Here is an 18,423-nt window from a genome sequence, read left to right on the forward strand (position 1 = left end):
TATGGAAGTATAATGATGAAATTCATTTGTACAATTAATATACACTATAAGAAAAAGTAGTGTGGCCAGAACAGGGCACTAGGGTAATGACACTGTTCCCCAGTGTCATTGGGCCCTGAACTCACCTTGCTGTTGACACAGTAAGGATGATAGCACTGAGAGCACTGTGAACAGGCCAGGAGGTGGCCCTCTGCCCCCCGGCCAAAGCTGCCACATACCACGCACATATCCTGGGAAAACACAGAAATATGGACATCTAATCAAGTCTCATCCTACCCTGTTGTCACAGCCAAGTCCTACAACACTACTCTGAGATTAGAGGTCAGAAACACATCCCAAAACATTAAGACACTTAAGAGAACTCTATACTTCCTATACAACCAGAGAACTGTGCCTCCCTATGCAGCTCGCTTCTTTGATCAGGTAATTTGAATTTATCAACTCTGACATGGGTACATGGAAGAAAAAAATTACATGAAGATGGAGAAGACTGCTCAAATGATAGTTATGAAAGTACAAATTTCTACCAGTTCCAAGATTATTCTAGGCTCCCTGGGTGACACAAGTTTTGATACTACTGCTATGTGGGATTAATTCATTGATTCATTTTCTGCTTTCTCATTAACTAGCGGCCCCAAAAGTAATCCCTGAGTTTCCCATCTACCTTCCCATCAACACACACACACACACACACACACACACACACACACACACACACACACACACACACACACACACACACACACACACACACACACACACACACACACACACACACACACACACACACACACACACACACACACGTTTAGTATGTCAACTCTCTCTGCCAAGAATGGGACTGCCCTAGCGAAATATGGTACCTGCATTAGAACAAATTTGTCTGTGTTGGAGAAAAGAACCACAGTATTTTGCATGGTGTCATCATCTTCCTCCTCCTCCTCTTTGCTGGGTGAACTATCGATATCAGCCACCTTATAGACAGAGAATTGTGGAAAGAAAAGTGAGGAAGGTTAAGTCTGCTCCAATAAGCTAACTTCCTCTTTGGTATTGGGGAAGGAGGTATGAACTCCTGGCTAAGAAGGCCAGACACTAAGACTAAGAAGCAAAAGAAACCCCCCAGCTCTCTAACTGGTACCCTGCTCAATGGCAGAGACTTCAGAAAAGCCTAGGGGCCAAGTAGACAGTACAGACTTAGCCAGGCAGGACCTAGGCTAACAAGTAGACAGCAAATAAATAGGGAACTGGCAGGATTTAAGGACTGAATTTTGAAGCATGTCTAGAGGATGGGAAGCCTCTTCTTACTACCAGAGTCTCAATGGAAGAAGTGGTTGATTTTAACCGGGCCCGTCCTCTCCCACGTCCTCCATGAGCTCCTCCACGAGGCCGCCGTCTTCCTGGAAAACTACTGCTACGCCCCTGAGTAAAGGAAGAGGACAATTATAGAAGCAAATGTTGGATTCATAGTCTTGGAGGGAAGGAAAAAGACAAATGGATACTGTATGAGAAAACAAAAACCACCTAGAAGTCTCACTGAAACAGAGAAAAAAAAAAAGCTGAAATAATCAACAAGTAGAGAGCTCCAACCCCAGACCGATATCCCTCTCCCAAGAAGAGTAGCTAACATAGCACAAAACATAAAAAAAATGACTTGAGAAACCCAAGTTTGTGGTCTCATTTCTATTACTGTGCAATCATGAAGCTAGGTAAATCACTTGCTTTTATCATCAGTGGTCTCCTCAGTAAACCAGGTTGAACTAAAGGATCTGAGTCAGTTTAGGCTTCAGTAAACCAAGTGTGAGGGTATCAGTCTGTGGCACAGAACTGTACCTGACAGCGCATGACCTTGACCTCAGGTAACAGTTAAGACAGTCCCTCACCTGTTTGATTCGGGAACGGGCAGGGGAACTGCGCCGCCGCCCCTTGTCCCCCTCAGCTTTGCTTCCACCAATAGCCGTCCCAGCATCACACAATAGTGAGTCATCAGTCTCTGGCAGCGAGTCGGTACATAGCCGCAGGGAGCCTTCATCTCGGGCTGGACTGACATCTGTAGATATCCCCAGCTCCATGGACAGGGAGCCACCACCCTCAGGGTCAGGAGAGCCTAGCAGGGGTTCTGAGCCAGGAAAACTGGCACTGGCATCGCCCTGGCTCAGATTAGAGATCTCATTAACAATGTCAGATTTGATGAGAGTAGGTGGTGTAGGAGCCACTGGTACACGGGACTCCTCCTGCTCTTCACAGGATGAGTCCTGTCCTGTCTGCTTGCATTCTGGGCCATAGACCTCCATAGGGGTCACAGGGGCCAGCTCCTCAGGGGCCAGGAGCACAGGGGAACCTTTAAGTTCATTAGCCAAAATGCCAGGGGTCTGTCCAGCCTCTGACTGTGAACCAGGGACATCAGTCCCATCCAGAGGGGCCACATCTTCCCCTAAACTGGCAAAGTCATCCAGGGCTGGGGCAGGGCTAGGGGCAGGGCAGGACAGGTCCCCCATGGGGGAGGGGAGAGGACTGGTGGCACTGGGTTCCAAGGCTGGGCACTCAGGTTCTGGACCTTTTTCAGTCTCCATCTCATTCGGCTCAACCTCATCTGAGACCTCCACTGCCTTCCCCATGGGACTCAATGGGGAGGGAATGGACAGTGGAAGAGCGGGAGGGGAACACTGTGAAGGAGGGGAGTTGGGGGGATGCAGGGAATGCTGAAGGAGCGGCGAACATGGTGGAGGAAGGGCCTCCATCAGGATGGGAGAAGTGGGTGCCATTGGGGAGCCTGGAGATGGAGGAAAGATCATTGGGGGCACAGGCTCAGGGTCAGTGCAGTTAGCTTCTGGTGGAGGGCTGATAGGTGTCTCTAGGATGGGGGCAGCCAATGGCGACTCAGGGTCACTGTCCCCTTTGGCACCGAAGGGGTACTCTAACTCCCCCAAAGGAGACAGGGCTGGTGGGGCCGCAGCTGGGATAATGGGTGAGAGTGGAGGAGGAAGAGGATCTGGGGGAGAAAAAGAACAGCTTAGATTAGATGTGCCATAAAGATTTAAGATTGTCCCAGAATAAGGGGGCACTAACATCCCCTCACCTGGTGGCATCAGCTGAGGTGACAAGGATGGCTCCCCTGATGGGGACAAGGGCAGCTCTTCAGGTAGAGGGTAGAGGGGGGGTTCCCCAGGCTCAGACAGGGCCGGCTCTCCAAGCAAGGGGGATAAGGGTGGCTCCCTGGATTGGGAGAACAAGGGCAATTCCTCAGGTGCAGAGCACTGGCCTGGCTCCTCAGGAGGCTCTTCAGGCTGAGGGGAGGACAGGTGTGTTTCTTCAGGCTGGGGGGACAGGTGGGGCTCCTTAGGTATGGGGGACAGCTGAGGTTCCTCAGGCTGGGAAGACGGGTGCAATTCCTCAGGCTGAGGGGACAGGTGCAGGTCGTCAGGCCGGGGGGACAAGCATGGTTCCTCAGGCATAGGGGACAAGGGCAGCCCCTCTGGCTGGGAGGACAGACACGGCTCTTCAAGCGCAGGAGACAGGCATGGCTCCTCAGGCTGTGGGGACAGGTGCGGCTCCTCGGGCTGGGGGCACAGTCTCAGTTCCTCAGGCTGAGGGGACAGGTGCGGCTCCTCGGGCTGGGGACAGAGTTGGGGCTCCGCAGGCTGGGGTGACAGCTGTGGCTCTTCGGGATGGGGGCACAGTCTCAGCTCCTCGGGCAGTGGCAACAGAGGTGGCTCCTCCAGCGGCAGGGACGTGAGCAAGTCCTCCGGTGGTGGCGAAGCAGGTGAGTCTTCAGGTAGCGGGGATGTAGGGGAGTCCTCCGGTGGTGGGGATAGGCGTGAAGCCTCGGGTGGGGGTGACGTGGGAGACTCCTCAGGTGGTGGGGACAAAGGAGATTCCTCAGACGGTGGGGACAGGCGCGACACCTCAGGCAAGGAGGGCAAGTGTGACACCTCAGGCAGGGGCAATAGGCATGACACCTCAGGTGGGGGAGACATAGGTGAGTCTTCAGGTGGTGGGGACATGGGTGAGTCCTCAGGGGGTGGGGACAGGCGTGAGGCCTCAGGAGGTGGGGACAAGGGAGACTCCTCCGGTGGAGGGGACAAAGGAGACTCTTCAAATGGTGGAAACAGACGAGACGCTTCAGGTGGTGGAGACATGGGCGACTCCTCAGGCGGAGGGGACATGGGCGACTCCTCAGGTGGTGGTGACAGGCGAGAGGCTTCAGGTGGTGGGGAAGTAGGTAATGCCTCAGGCGGCGGGGACAAAGGAGACTCCTCAAATGGCGGAGACAGGGGCAAAGGGTCAGGTGGTGGAGACAGGGGTGTCTCAAGTGCCGGAGATGGGGGTGACGCTTCTGGTGGAGAGAAGGGCGATTCCTCCAGTGGAGAAAAATGTGATGATTCAGGTGGGGGAGACAGAGGAGACTCCTCAGGTGGTGGAGAAAGGGGTGACTCTTCAGGTGGCGGGGACAGGCGTGAGGCCTCAGGCGGCGGGGACGCAGGTGACTCCTCGGGTGGCGGAGACAGGCGGGAGGCCTCAGGTGGTGGGGACGTGGGTGATTCTTCAGGTGGTGGGGACAAGGGTGATTCCTCAGGTGGGGGCAGCAGTGGCATCTCCTCATTTAGGGGGGCCTCCAACTGGGGCTCATGCTGGACCCCTGTTCTCCCTGCAGATACAACACACAATAGTCCTACCTAGCTCAGATCTACTCTACAAGAATACAGTCTAAGGCAAAACAAAAACTGTCTCTTGCCACAGAAGATTAATTTCAGGGACCCTCAAACCCTACTCACCTAGTGGTTTGGCTTCACATTGCAGGGGCCCCGGTTCCTTGGGTTGCATAGAGGTCACGTGCCCACCCTTTGGCTGCCCTTGGCATGCAACGTACAGAGCATCGGGCTCATCAGTGGGGATATCACCAGGCTCTGGGGGCGAAAATCTGCAGAGGGTACAGGGGAGCAGGCACTGTGGCTCTCGCCAGCTAAGAACTCTTAGAGAGCACACTGGGGCGAGGCGTGAATATTATGATTTGCACTGCCCACCTTAGGGCTTTCCTCTGAAAAGTCCACTTGCTTTAACATGGCCCCTGCCGATCTCAGTCCTTCTGATCCCTCATTCCCAACGTCAAGCAGTTCACACCACTTACTTGCTACAGATAGGCGGATGCTGCTCAGCAACAGAACTGACAGCCTGACCTCCCTGGGCTTTGTGGCAGCGGTGACAGAGTGAGTAGTTCTCAAACCATTCAGAGTTGGGGTTCAACTCTCCTGAGCCTGCCCCACAGGCCCGACATACCCGGCATGTCTAAGGGAGAAAGCAAGCAAAACAGTCTCTAGTCAAACTGACCGTCGAGACTGGAGAAGAGTATAGGACTAGCCATCACAAGGACACTGGGGATGCTATTGGAGGCAGAATTAGCAGACACTCACCTTACACTTCCAAGAGTGAGAAGGCAGTTGCTCCATGGGTGGTTTTAAGCAGAAGGTATGGTACCCTTTGTCACATGTCTCACAGACCAACATCTTAGAGTCATTCCCAGGTTTCCTGCAGGAGCACACGGCACATTATAGGAGCCTTCCTGCCATCATTTTCAACCCTAACGTGTTCTGCCTAAGGCTTCCTTCAGGCCTTCCTATTCTTACCTGCAGGCTTGGCACACTTTGCATTCAGGACACTGCCAACCAGCACGCTTTTGGGCAGTCAGAGCAGTGTCCAGGCAGGCCCCATGATAGTGATGCCCACAGCTGGTACAGAAGAACAGGTCACACAACTCCCCTGGTCCTTCACACACTGCGCAGCGCGCCTCTTCTGCAGTAGTGACAAACAGCACAGGTCAGCTTTGTGATCAGCACAACTCAGCATAGTGCTCTATAGGTAACAGGTATTCCAGGCTCAAGAATAAGGAGCAAATAGTTTTTAAGTGCTTATTCAATGTATGCCAGGTACCATTCTAGACACCACAAACATCACAGTAAATCTGGTAGGCAAAGCCCCTGTACTCAGAAAGTTCACACCTATTTTAGTGGAGCAAATAAAGACTTCGAGGAATTCCCTGCATAGTCCAAAATCTAGGGCACAGTTAGCCCCTCATTTGCTCTATGTCCAAAGGATAGGACTTCTCACCCAGATGTGCAGCACCCTCACTGTGCTCCGGGCATAGCAGCTGCAGTGCTTTCATGGATAAGAAGGAACCACTGGCAGTTGCACAGGGGAAGTGGTAAAGCCGTGGACATCCAGGTGAGCGGCAAGGAATGGAGGCACCAAGCCTGGTGCAGTGAGAGCAATGCTGCCAGGATGAGACAAAGCCTTAGTATCAGCCAGCTTTCCCAAGAGAAACAGTATAGGTACTCGCCCAGCCCCGCATAACCATTGTCTTTCTCCTTCTACTCTAACTCAGAGGTCCTCCCGCCCTGCCTTCACCTATGCAACGCCTTTTGCCTTAGCCCTACCTGTGAAATCCCTGAGAAGATGGCCTTGTCCACACCACATAGTTCTGGACCCTCGTGCCCCCATACACCTGCTGACCACGCAGCACACCAATGGTGTGCCCAGCAGGATCCTTTATAGGTGAGAAGAAGTAGAAAGGAGAGAGTTAACAATAAAATGGGTGCTAGCTCAGTCCCTATCTCATTTTCTGTCCCACTTGCCCTCACTTACCTCCAGGTTCTCCTAAGTGGGAAGGTGTAAGGCCCTCAGGGAAACCAATCTTTGACAGGTCATCATTGGGCAGCACTGCCTCACTGGGACCTGGGTTCCCCTCCGAGGACACCACTGGAGCCCGGGGCCAGTCAAATGGCAACTGAAAGCGCCGTAGCTCACGCTGCCCATGCAGACTGGGCTCCCCGCAGTTACAGAGAGCACACCGCCGCACTGGACCCCCACTGTGGATACACAATCATCAGTATCATGCCAAGCCCCTGACAACCCCATGATTTGGCATGCCTATGTTTTCCAAACACTCACTTCCTAAATCCTCCTCTTGAAGCACTAAAGTCTCAAAATTCTTGTGCGACTGTTTATGACCAATTCCTCCCAAATAAGTTACCTGCAGTCCTGGGGAGGTTCCTGAAGCCTGGGACTCCCAGAACTGGGAATAGAGACCTCCCCCACACGTGGGCCGGGAAGGTCTGGCTCAGTGGCACCTGGCTCCCCGGAGGCTGCAGGTCCATCGGCTGAATAAATAGAGCAGCACATTAGCCTCACTTGATACTAAGTCCACTCACCAGATTTGAGATTATCCAAAACCCTCTGCTGATCACAGAGATGGCATTTCAACTGTTCTCTCAAAGAACAATGTCCCCCAATAGCCTAGTACAGAGACTTAGCTCATCCTTATGCCAAGATCAGAAATAAATAAAATGACACCTATGAAAAGCCAAAAGTTGTCAGCAAACCCAGAATTTGAGCAACTCACCTGCCGGTTCTGAATCTTTATCTTCACCAGGCGGCTTCTGACTGTCCATCCCTCTCTCCGACTGGGCAGGGCCCTCTCGGGGAGACCTGTTCATGTCAAGACATAGCTGTATGACCAGCACCCTTCAGACATCAGAGCTAAGTCTTACCTACAAACTGTAACAACAAGAAGAGTTAGTCTCCCCAACTCTTACACCACTGCCTAGTTCTTCCCCAGATAAACACATACCCTCTTCTACTCTGGACTCTCAGGGGGTCTACTACACTTTCCCATTTCCAGACTCCTCCATAAAAGTTCACAGAAAAACAGCATTCAACTAGAAGCATATCTAGTGCCACTTTCTGCCTCATCTCTGAGCTCCTGGCTGTTGGTGGGTCCTATCCCTTGGCCTCTGACCTCAGGTCTTACGTAGCTACTATCCTACAGTGCCAACCCAGGAAGTCTGAGGCAAGCCAAAAATCTCTCTCCCATCAGCAGAGTCCTAGGGTCTTTCAAGAGACAGAATACACTATTGGAATGAAACCTTAGCTCTGGATAGATCTCCCCCACCTCCACTGGTTCAACCAAGGATATCCTAATCACAACAGAAAAAAAAATTTTTTTTCCACCCAAATATAGCTCCTGCCCTAACTGTCCACGCTTGCTCCCTGCCATAACTGAGGCCTGAGTCTCACCTAGAATGAAGGCCTTAAGTTGTTGCCCTTAGCAACGCCAACTGCCCTTCCTCCTCAGATGTCCCTAGTAGTTAACAGAAGTGGGCCTTAAGAGTTACTGAGCATGTGTAGCCAGACCTAAGGCTATGCATGCTGGGAGTTGTAGTCTCAGGAAGCACATTGCCACTTGGAGGAGATCTAAATGAGGCAGGACATAGCAGAGCAGAGTAGCTTCCTTCCTCTTCCGCCAAGCAGGGTTTCTACATAAACTGGGGGGTTAGGGCGGGGGTTGGGGAGAAGTAACGGTCCCCTTCTAAGATATGCTAGCTTATACCACAGCCAAATGAAACACATTAAAGTTATATGTAAATAAGTTGAGAACCACAACTTTGGGCATATTTTCCTTAACCTCAGAAGGAACTAAGCATAGTACAAAAACAGAGAAGAGGAGCAAATAAGAATCACAGAGATGAGGAATCGGAAAGGGATCCTGAAAGGAGAAAGGGACTGGTGCCAGAAGCTGTTAATGAGAAGGATAGTAGACCCTTCTCCTAGTCAGAAAAATAAAGTATAATGTTTCTACAAGTTGATTTGTGGGTAGGGAGTCACTAAAAAAGAAATGTAAATAGTGCAAGTTTGAGTAATCCCATCTTTTCTGCTCCTCTTGTTTAGCCAGTAACCACACCAACCTGGGTAAGGACAACCCTGCTCTCTCAAACTGGAAGGATAATACGCCAGTCAATAATAACCTGGGTTTGAATGACAAGAGAAACCTGAAGTGATCAACGTCCAACTCCAATACCAGTCTTTCTTCCCTAAGCTCACACTTCATTTTCAGATATTGCCAATGCCCCTCCTGAGGAGACCATGTCACAGGAAAAGAAACTATTTTACTTTTCCCTGAACACTCAGACTCTTCTACACATGGAACATACAGCAGAGCACCTGACACTTGGTCATCTCCAGTCCCAGACATACCTTTCCCAAACCTGCCACACAATCACACCTGAAAGGAAAGCACCATGGGTTATCTGGCCAGCTCTCAGAAAAGCTTCTCTAAGATTTCCAGGGATGTAGGAGTTGTAGGACAGGGTACCAGCCAGACTTCTCTTCCTATTCAGTCAAGGCCTGGCCACACCCAGAAGGTCCAAGGGGACCTTCTAAAAGTTTTCTAAATGTTTACACCTCACTATACCTTACTACCACATGCTCCCCAGACCAAAGATTCTTCTCTAATTCTGTTCTCAAAGCTAAGACCAAAAGAGTCACAAACAGCAACAAATAAAAAGCAACAGTGATAGATAATATAGTGGGTAGGAGGACGACTGCTTCCCACAAGGCCAGAGGAACAAATTCCTCTGCCCTCCCCCGAGCGCAGCCCTCTCGGGCTGGTAAAAGCTGGCAATGCTTAAAGGAGGTACAGAAACCATCTTCATCCAGCCTTGGGGAACATCATACCAACACTGTCCAAAGTCAGAGACCCAGTCTTGGGCCATGAAGATGAGAGACTAAGAAGCAAGGAGCAGAATGTCCTCCAAGATGTCCCAAAAAGAGTCTAGAAAAAGTGTCCTCCAAACTGTCCCCAAAAGAATCTAAAGGTACATCCAAGAAGTCTAATTAAAACTCAGCTTCTACTACTTAACCATCTCTGTAGTGTAGCATCTACACCCCAATACTGAGTCCCCCAGCAATCTAAACAAATAAAGGGACAGGCTCTCCCTGCCCTGTTATTTAGTTAGTAAATACAAACACACAAATTCACCAAGAGGTTTTCCTTGGATCTAAACTACACTAGTGCCTAGCCAGGCTTCCTCTGATCTAGGGTGTAAAACTGTGCTGACTCCTCTTAAGCATAAAAGGCCCCAGATAGAAAACAGCAAGGGTTTGTATCAACCCATTCTCCTCCCATGCTTCACTCTAAACCAACAGCTTTCACTCCATTTTCCGAACCAAGAGGGAAATGGAGGGTTGGAGAGGTTAAAGGATAGAACAAGCCTTTGAGTGAACAGCTCTTCAGCAGGACTCAGGACTTCCTGGTTCCCAGCCTGAGAATCAAACCACAACTCTATCCACCCTCATTTTGGGTCAGTCTTCCAGGAAGGATCTAAATGGCAACACTGGCCCTGCAGACCCTCCATACCATCCCTGGGTCATCCTAGGGGCAGCCATAGCTAACAAAGTACAATCCCACCTAAGAAAGTTATTTGAGAACAGGAAGGACTCTCCCTAGAAGGTAGGAACAGAGAGCATAGTTGACAGCTCACCTGATTCCACCACCCCTGGCCACCTCTAACCTCCCCAGAAATCTTTCAAGGGCAAAATCCTCACTTTCTCTTTTTCAAAATCTAAACTCAAGAAGATCTAGCAAATGTTTTTTGGAGGGCGTAGAGAAGGAGAGCAAAATGCACTAGCCAAATCCCTGCTGGGCAGCATGACAGGTGTGAGAGGGGCTGTCCCAGCCCAGAGCCCAGAGACTGAGACATGAGACTTATGCTGCACCCTTCTTTCATGTATATATACACTCCTTCTCTCCAGCACATCCAGGCAGGGCTGGAAACACTGGCTTCCAGCAGAAAGAGCTCAAGTCAAGTCACTCCTAGGAAGCAATACAGGCCACCCTATGCTGCAGGTTTGGTACAGCATCAAGGGGCCAGTTAAAACTCCCTTAGCTTGAAAAGGGTAGAAGTTGGGGAGGGGCCTGCAGGACTGGACAGAGACTCAGAGAAGCTAGCTCTCCACACCAGGCTCAGAGAAAGCAGGAGACAAAAGCCTTTTTTTTTTTTTTTTTTTTAATTTTTTCAGCCCACATTCGCAGGGAACAAATCTCAACGGCCTCCTCTATAATCCCTGGAGATTATGTCCATCCCGAGAGGAGGGGAGGCAAAGCAGGCTAAGACAGCACTAGGCCTCACTGGGGTCACTTTGCCAGGCAGGGCTAGTTTAAAGTTGACCGGCAGGGCCAGAACTGCCCCCGGTCCCGCCTACTTCTTGCCCCAACCACCCCCTTCATCACACTAGTCAGTTTCCACCCACCCTCCCCTTTGCCAGGGAAAGAAGGCCTGGTGAAGGACCTAGAGCTTCTTGAGTTTCCCATCCACTGCTGTGGGTGCCCGGCTGGGTAGGAACAACCTTAAAGTCCAACCTGGCAGTAAGTCCAACCTGGCAGTGACACCCTGGCCCCCCCTCCCCCCAATCTCCCAAGTTGTTCTGTCCCAGGGAACCCTGTGGGGAGAAGCAGCAAGCAGCCTGGGATTGGTGCTGGCATCAGGGTCTGGGTCCTTGTTTAGTCGAACTCCCCCCAATACAAAAATAAACAGGCAGCAAGGCTATCTGGATAGGTTCCCAAACTCCTGTGGTTCCTTGAACCCCCAGCTTTTAAAGAGGCACACCCCAAGACACCAGGCCTCGCTTCTGTCTAGCGACTGGCTCAAGTTCCCTTGACAGACTCTGCCAAAGGAAGCCTCCCCAGCTCTGATATCCCCCTCTCCAATCTAAAAGCCACCACCAGCCAAGATAGTCCATCTGGCTGTGCCCCCAGTCCAACCCTTTCTGGGCCCTGGCCGAGCGGACTTCACTCACCTCTTCACAGGACGATCCAGAAATCTTCATCCGAGAACATGGCCAGAGCCCGGGCCGCTCCCCGACCTCCAACCGCCAGAGCGATCACAGCCGCCCCCCGCACGGGGGGGCTTAGGGGTGCCAAGAACGGTAAATCCAGGTCGGAGTGGCCACCCTCCCCCCCCCACGCAAAAAGAAAAAAAAAAAGCAAGAAGCCAAAAGAGGGGTTCTCTGCCTTGGGTTCCAGCAGTTTAGGTTTCCATGGACAGCCCCAGGGTGGCGAATCCCGAGCGGACACAAAGAGAGCACCGGTGGCTTTGATCTTGGGCGAGCAGGCTCCGCATCCGCGTCGTCGGGCGGCCTCTCAGTCCCAGGGCCCGGCCAGCGCCCCGGCCGCCCGCGCCGGGCTCGGGCAGAACGTCGAGGCTCTCCAGATGGAACGTCGAGGCGCCTCCCCAAGCAGCCCGGAAGGAATGCCGCGCCGCCCCGTGCCGAGCCCGGATGGAACGAGAGACCCTCACCGCGGCGTCGAGCCCCCTCTCCCCGCCCGGCCGGCCGGCGCCCCGGGGCCGCGCGAGCTACGGCGACGCGGAGCCGGCGGGGCCGCGGGGTTGAACCTGACACACACCCAGCGCCGGGCTCCTCGACCCCCGAGCGCTTCTCCCTCGGTGGCTACGAGCCCCCCACCTTCGGCTTCCCCCCTGGGGAAGGGAGGAGGGTAGGTGGGCGAGGAAGAGGAAGGGGCGGGCGGTGCGAGCCCTCTGCCCGCTCCCCTCCGGCCGCTCCAGGCCCTGCGCTCGCCTCCCTTCCCCTCTTGGCCTGGGGAGCTGCCCCGCCCCCGGCCTGGCCGACTCCGGTCCGAGGCACCCCCTTGACCCCCAGCAGGCTGTGATCGCGGGGGGCCTAGAGGTGCATTGGCCCAACCCCGGCTCCCGGCGCCGGGGGGTCAGGAAACTGAGCGGAAAGTGGGGAACGAGGCAGCCATTTGCAACCGGAGAGGAAAGTAGTGCAGCGCGGCGCCGCTCCGCCTCCCCCCCCCCCACCCCTCCGCCTCCTGCTCGGCCGGTAGGGTGGTTCCTGCGAAGGGGCTATTTCCTGGCCCGAGATCTGGGAAGCGGTCGTGGAGACTCGTGAAGCTCCGGCGTGAGATCCAGGTGTGGCGGTGGGGGGATTCTTTGGCTCGGGGAACCCCACTCGAGCAGGGGCGGGGGGAGAAAGGAGAAGACGCGGCCCTATTTTGTGTTGGAGCGGGGCGGCGGAGGGATACGGGCCTCTCGGAGGAAAAGCTGTGACTCTGCAGTTCTACGCACACGCAAACGGGATCCCTCCGCCACGGGTTAACCCCGACTGCGCCGGGCCGGCCACTGAGCAGACACGTGGGAAAGAAGCCCCCCTCCTTTTCGCCCCCTGCCCTGCAACTACCTCCTCTACCTCCGGAGCGGTAAAACTAGGGTTCTAACCACTTCCAATTCCGTCCGCTTTCAGTCATCGGTCCTAGAAACTCTAGCTATCCCCTTGCCTAGGCCAGGGACAATCTTTCCTGGGGGGGGGGGGGTAATGGGGGGGGGGAGGAATGGAAGAAGAGCCTGGAGATTGGCCACTGCTCTGCATCCTGGGAACTGGAGTCCACAAATGGAGAAAGTGAGGCACGGCGCCTAGCGCTGTAAAGGGTGGGTTCTTGCCACGTTTGGGGGCCCGGAGAAAACTGAACAAGTACCTCCTCTCCTGCTTTCCAGGCCACCTTGTGCAGCGGGGGTGTTGATGTCACAATCACCACACAGACCATCTCCCCATCAAACATCAATTATAAAGATTCCCTTCCTTTGCACCGTACCCCATCACTAGTCTTTCCTAATCTCATTTTTCTTTTTTTTTTTTTTTCTTTCTTTTTTCTCTTCTCAAGTAAACTAAGGTAGCCTCGCTGCCTGGCCAGGAAACTGTTGTTAGTCTGGACAAAACCCCAAAGCACACACATCTGGGCAGGCAATTCTCCACCCCCCCCCACACACACACCCTCAATATGGATGCAAGGAAGTGATTACACTACCTTTTCTGAATGAATTGTACACACTGGGTGGGCAGCAGGAGACAAACTATGTGCTAGATACTTTATATCCTCTTAGTTACCTCCCACAAGGATACCAATTGCAAGGAATTAGCTCCATATCACAAATTGAAAAGATTGAGGCTAAAATAGATAAAAATTGCTCCAGGAGTCACCTCTGTTGACAAGTTGAGCCATGATTCAAATCAAAGGCTGTTTTTACCTGACCTGTTTATCTACCTGTTATAGATAAATCTATAAATAAGGACCTATAAGTATGGATAGGTTCAGATAGATAGACAGACATAGGCCAGATAAAGATATATGAAAAAGGGGAAAGAAGTGTGCATATTAGATCTGGGGCTAGTTTTGTGGAGAAGGGCTTATACCACCATTTGATAGCACTCTCTAATGATCAATATGTATTGTGTCCACATTACCTAATAAAATAGTCATAACTCATATGTAGCTATTGAATACTTTGAAATGTAGGTAGTGCAGCTGAGCAACTTTTAATTTTAATTTATATAGCCAACTGCAACTTGTGGTTTCCATATTGGCAGTGCAGGAGATGTGGCGTGGTCATGACAGAATCAGGATGAGGCATAATTTCTGCTATCCACACACTGACATCATGTTCTCTGACCATTTAAGCTCATTTCAGCAAAAACTCAGCAGTGACCCACAGTTCACCCAGTAATCCTAGCTACTCAGAAGGCTGAGATCGGAGGATCACAATTCAAAACCTGCCCAAGCAAGAAAGGCCATGAGACTCATGTCCAATTAAGCAACAAAAAGCTAGAAGTAGAGCTATGGCTTAACTGGTAGAGTGCTAACCTTGAGCAAAAAAAGCTCAGGGACAACACCCAGACCCTGAGTTCAAGCTCCAGGACTACCACAAAAAGAAAAGGAAAAGATTAAAGTTAAAAAATGGATGGTATTGGGACTGGGAAGGTGGCTCAGTGGTAGAGTGCTTGCCTTCCATGCATGAGGCCCTGGGTTCGATTCCTTAGCACCACATAAGCAGAAAAAGCCAGAAGTGCTGCTGCAGCTCATGTGGTAGAGCGCTAGCCTTTAGCTGAAGAGCTGAAGGATAGTGCCCAGGCCCAGATTTCAGGCACCATGACTGACAAAAAAAAAAAAAAAAAGGATTGTACCCCACTATGGTTAGCACCCAAAGGCCAGAAGAGGCAAGCCCTCACCAGAAAGCCTTCCAATAACACTGATAGCCACCATTTCTAAAGGGTTATTATGTATGGTGAATTATGTTAAGCATTCTGTATATTATTTCATTCCTCTGAGGCTGTGTATGTGTGTATACACACAAGCATCAGTACTGGAGCTTAAATTCAGAGCCTCAAGCTCTTAGTACACTCTTTCTTTCTTTTTTCTTTTTCTGCTTAGGGTCTCATGCTCTTGCTTGTTTTTCAATCATGGCTAACATTCTACCATTGAAGCCATGCCACCAACCCAGCATTTTGCTGGCTGTTTTGAAGATGGAGTATCAAAGACTTGTATGCTCAACATAGCTCTGAACTGTGATCCTCATATCTCAGCCTCCTGAGTAGCTAAGATTATAGGCATGAGCCCCTAATGCCTGGTTCTGAAACACGTTCAACCACATGTCATAGGAAGAAACTAAGGCTCAGAGAGGTTAAGTGAACACCTATGTTACAAAGCTAAATGGAGGGGCTGGGAAGGTGGCTCAGAGGTAAAGTGCTTGTCTTGCATGCATAAGGCCCTGGGTTCGATTCCTCAGCACCACATAAGCAGAAAAAGCCAGAAATGGCACTGTGGCTCAAGTGGTAGAGCGCTAGCCTTGAGCTGAAAAGCTGAAGGACAGTGCCCAGGCCCAGAGTTCAGGTCCTACGACCACCACCAACAGCAAACAACAACAACAACAACAAAGCTAAATGGAAAAGCTATTGACCAGCAATAACTATTACTATATCCAGGTCTTGATATTGCTTATTAATAAGCATCTAGAACTGAGCACAAGTGGCTCATGCCTGTAATTCTAGCTACTCAAGAGGCTGAGATCTGAGGATCACGGTTCAAAGCTAGCCCGGGCAGTAGTCTGTGAGACTAATCTCCAATTAACCACCAGAAACTGGAAGTGGAGCTGTGGCTCAAGTGGAACAGTGCTCGCTTTGAGCTGAAGAGCTGAGGGACAGAGTCCAGGCCCAGAGTTCAAGCCCCACGACCAACTAAATAAATAAGTAAATAAGCCGGGCACTGGTGGCTCACGCCTGTAATCCTAGCTACTTAAGAGGCTGAGATCTGAGGATCATGGTTCAAAGCCAGCCCGGGCAATGAAGTGCAATGAAGTCCGTGAGACTAATCTCCAATTAACCACCAGAAACCTGGAAGTGGTGCTGTAGTTCAGCAGTAGAGCATTCGCCTTGAGCTGAAGAGTACAGGAACAGCGCCCAAGCCCAGAGTTCAAGCCCCTCGACTGACAAATAAAAATAAGCAACTAGAAACTTCAGATATTTATTTCAAAGACCTTGTGGAAATGGCAATGGGAGGACCATGTTGTGAGTATCCTGGTCAGATGTGTAAAAGGAATTACAATCAGGAGAGGATGGTGACAGCCCTGAAGGACCTCCTAGACCACAGGTTGTTTTTGGTAGTATGATTTTTCTAGCATCCATTTTATTTTAGTATGGTTTGATTCTGAATCATTGAAACGAAAGCAGCTAGCAGGACAATTAAAGTCAGTATTGAGAACCAGGCACATACCTGTAATTCCATCACTCAGGAGGCTGAGTTCCTCTTGGTTTTTGTTTGTATGTTATTTTAAAGAAAAAGCAAACAAAAGGAGGGGGAAAATCATAGCAAATCATTATCTCCATACCCAAAGTATAAGCTTGGATTAAGCACTGACAAGCTCATAGCTTAAAAAAAAAATCACAATTTGTGCCAGACACCATGGCTCATGCCTGTAATCCTAGCTACTCAGGAGGCTCAGATCTGAGGATCGTGGTTCAAAGCCAGCTCAGGCAGGAAACTGAGACTCATTTCCAATTAACCACCAGAAAACTGGAAGTGGCGCCGTAGCCCAAATGGCAGAATGCTAGCCTAGAAGAGCTCAGGGACAATGCCCAGGCCCAGAGTTAAGCCTCACAACTGACCAAAAATTAAAAAAAAAAAATCACAAGTACACTTGAATAGGGTAGTTCATCCTCCACCCCAAATAGCAGAGTGGGGAGGTCTTCATTCTTCCCATGAAGATACACCATTTAGCCAGGTTCCAGTGGCTCATACCTGTAATCCTAGCTAGTCAGTAGGCTAAGATCTGAGGATATCTGTTCAATGACAGTTTGGAACAAGTCTGTGAGACTCCTATACTGATATGTTTACACACATACATACACACACACACACACACACACACACACACACAGAGTATCCAATTGCCTGATGAACTGAAGGGGCAGGGAAGACAGTCAATCAAGAAAGGCAGAAAAAAAAGTAGAAAGGGGAAATAGCTCATGATATATTGTCTGCCTAGTAAGTGTGAATTTAAATCCCAATACCACTCTAAAAAAAAAAAAAAAGCAAAATCCAAAAACCTTTCTAGCTGAAATATCCATATTCCTACTGAGGTAGTAATTCAGTGGCAATCTTTTAACATCTAAAAACTGCACCATGACTCCAAAGGTAGAAAAAGACCACTAAACCTATGAAAAGAATGTATGTATGGGGGGCAGGCAGAGTCCACAGTAATGAAAGGGACAATGGACTGTAAGAGATGGCAGACTGATATCCATCTGCAACATTCTTACATTTCTCTTCGATTTTCTTGGGGAATCAAAACACTTGCAGCACTTTTAGTCTGCCTCTGGAATCTTTGGTTCTTACATTAGGAGTGAAAAGCTTCCTTCTTCCTCCCAAACTCTGCTCTCTTTGAGTTTCAGCAAATGTTCAGATGACTGCAGCATATAGCAGCTGGCCACTAGAGGGTGGTGTTTCAGTAGTTAAAATGGAATCTACAAACTTGGATAGGTGGGGCAACCAACTGGACTTAGTACTATATAGAAATAACCCAGTAAAATAGAAAAGACAAATACTAAGTTTTAGGGTAATGGTCCTTAATAAGTGAGGAATAAGGAATCAGAGTGAGGTAGAATGAAAGACTCCAAAAACACCCCAGTAAGAATTCGTTAAGCCAGGCACCAGTGGCTCTCACCTGTAATCCTAGCTACTCAGGAGGCTGAGATCTGAGGATCATGGTTCAAAGCCAGCCCAGGCAGGAAAGTCCATGAGACTCTTATCTCCAATTAACCACCAGAAAACTGAAAGTGGTACTGTGGCTCAAGTGTTAGAGAACTCACCTTTAAGCTGAAGAACTGAGGGACAATGCCCAGGCCGAGTTCAAGCCCCACAAGTGAAAAAACAATTCTTTGAAAAGGGTAATATTAGGGGCTGGGAATGTGGTTTAGTGGTAGAGTGCTTGCCTTGCATGCATGAAGCCCTGGGTTTGATTCCTTAGAACTGCATATACTGAAAAAGAAGTGGTGCTATGGCTCAAGTGGTAGAGCTCTAGACTTGAGCAAAAAGAAGCTCAGGGACAGTGCCCAGGCCTTGAGTTCAAGCCCCAGGACTGGCAAAAAAAAGGGTGGTGGGAATATTAGCCCTGAGCTCTCCCCACACACAGAGAAGTCAACAAAAGATTTCTTAGTTTATTTACATATATATTTTTTCCCACTTCAGGAGTCCTCTAGCTCTCCTTACCCAGCCAACACCAAAACCTATACAGGAAGGTGGATTCT

The 18,423-nt window shown here is 50.4% G+C and overlaps 1 protein-coding gene across 8 annotated transcripts in view; it reads right to left on the bottom strand.

Moving 5' to 3' along the window:
• Positions 1 to 12,840, bottom strand: part of Kmt2d (lysine methyltransferase 2D) — a 42,407-nt gene extending 29,567 nt beyond the window's left edge. For 5 of the 8 annotated variants that reach the window (XM_070040275.1, XM_070040235.1, XM_070040254.1 and 2 more), the window contains exons 1-15: positions 11,626 to 12,840; positions 7,394 to 7,479; positions 7,025 to 7,151; positions 6,637 to 6,860; positions 6,429 to 6,538; positions 6,103 to 6,265; positions 5,622 to 5,787; positions 5,409 to 5,523; positions 5,126 to 5,283; positions 4,773 to 4,918; positions 3,077 to 4,645; positions 1,881 to 2,989; positions 1,306 to 1,419; positions 864 to 974; positions 126 to 230 (exon numbers count right to left, since the gene is read on the bottom strand). In XM_070040275.1, the coding sequence (XP_069896376.1) occupies positions 126 to 230; positions 864 to 974; positions 1,306 to 1,419; positions 1,881 to 2,989; positions 3,077 to 4,645; positions 4,773 to 4,918; positions 5,126 to 5,283; positions 5,409 to 5,523; positions 5,622 to 5,787; positions 6,103 to 6,265; positions 6,429 to 6,538; positions 6,637 to 6,860; positions 7,025 to 7,151; positions 7,394 to 7,442 (4,266 nt within the window). In that variant the 5' untranslated portion in view covers positions 7,443 to 7,479; positions 11,626 to 12,840. The remainder of the gene's footprint in view (positions 1 to 125; positions 231 to 863; positions 975 to 1,305; positions 1,420 to 1,880; positions 2,990 to 3,076; positions 4,646 to 4,772; positions 4,919 to 5,125; positions 5,284 to 5,408; positions 5,524 to 5,621; positions 5,788 to 6,102; positions 6,266 to 6,428; positions 6,539 to 6,636; positions 6,861 to 7,024; positions 7,152 to 7,393; positions 7,480 to 11,625) is intronic. The other 3 variants (XM_070040283.1, XM_070040244.1, XM_070040225.1) reach the window with 1 other exon arrangement.
• Positions 12,841 to 18,423: the final 5,583 nt, after the last annotated feature.

The sequence above is a fragment of the Dipodomys merriami genome, unplaced genomic scaffold (assembly GCF_024711535.1).
Source record: "Dipodomys merriami isolate MVZ:Mamm:240054 unplaced genomic scaffold, mDipMer1.0.p SCAF_10, whole genome shotgun sequence".
Classification (NCBI taxonomy): domain Eukaryota; kingdom Metazoa; phylum Chordata; class Mammalia; order Rodentia; family Heteromyidae; genus Dipodomys; species Dipodomys merriami.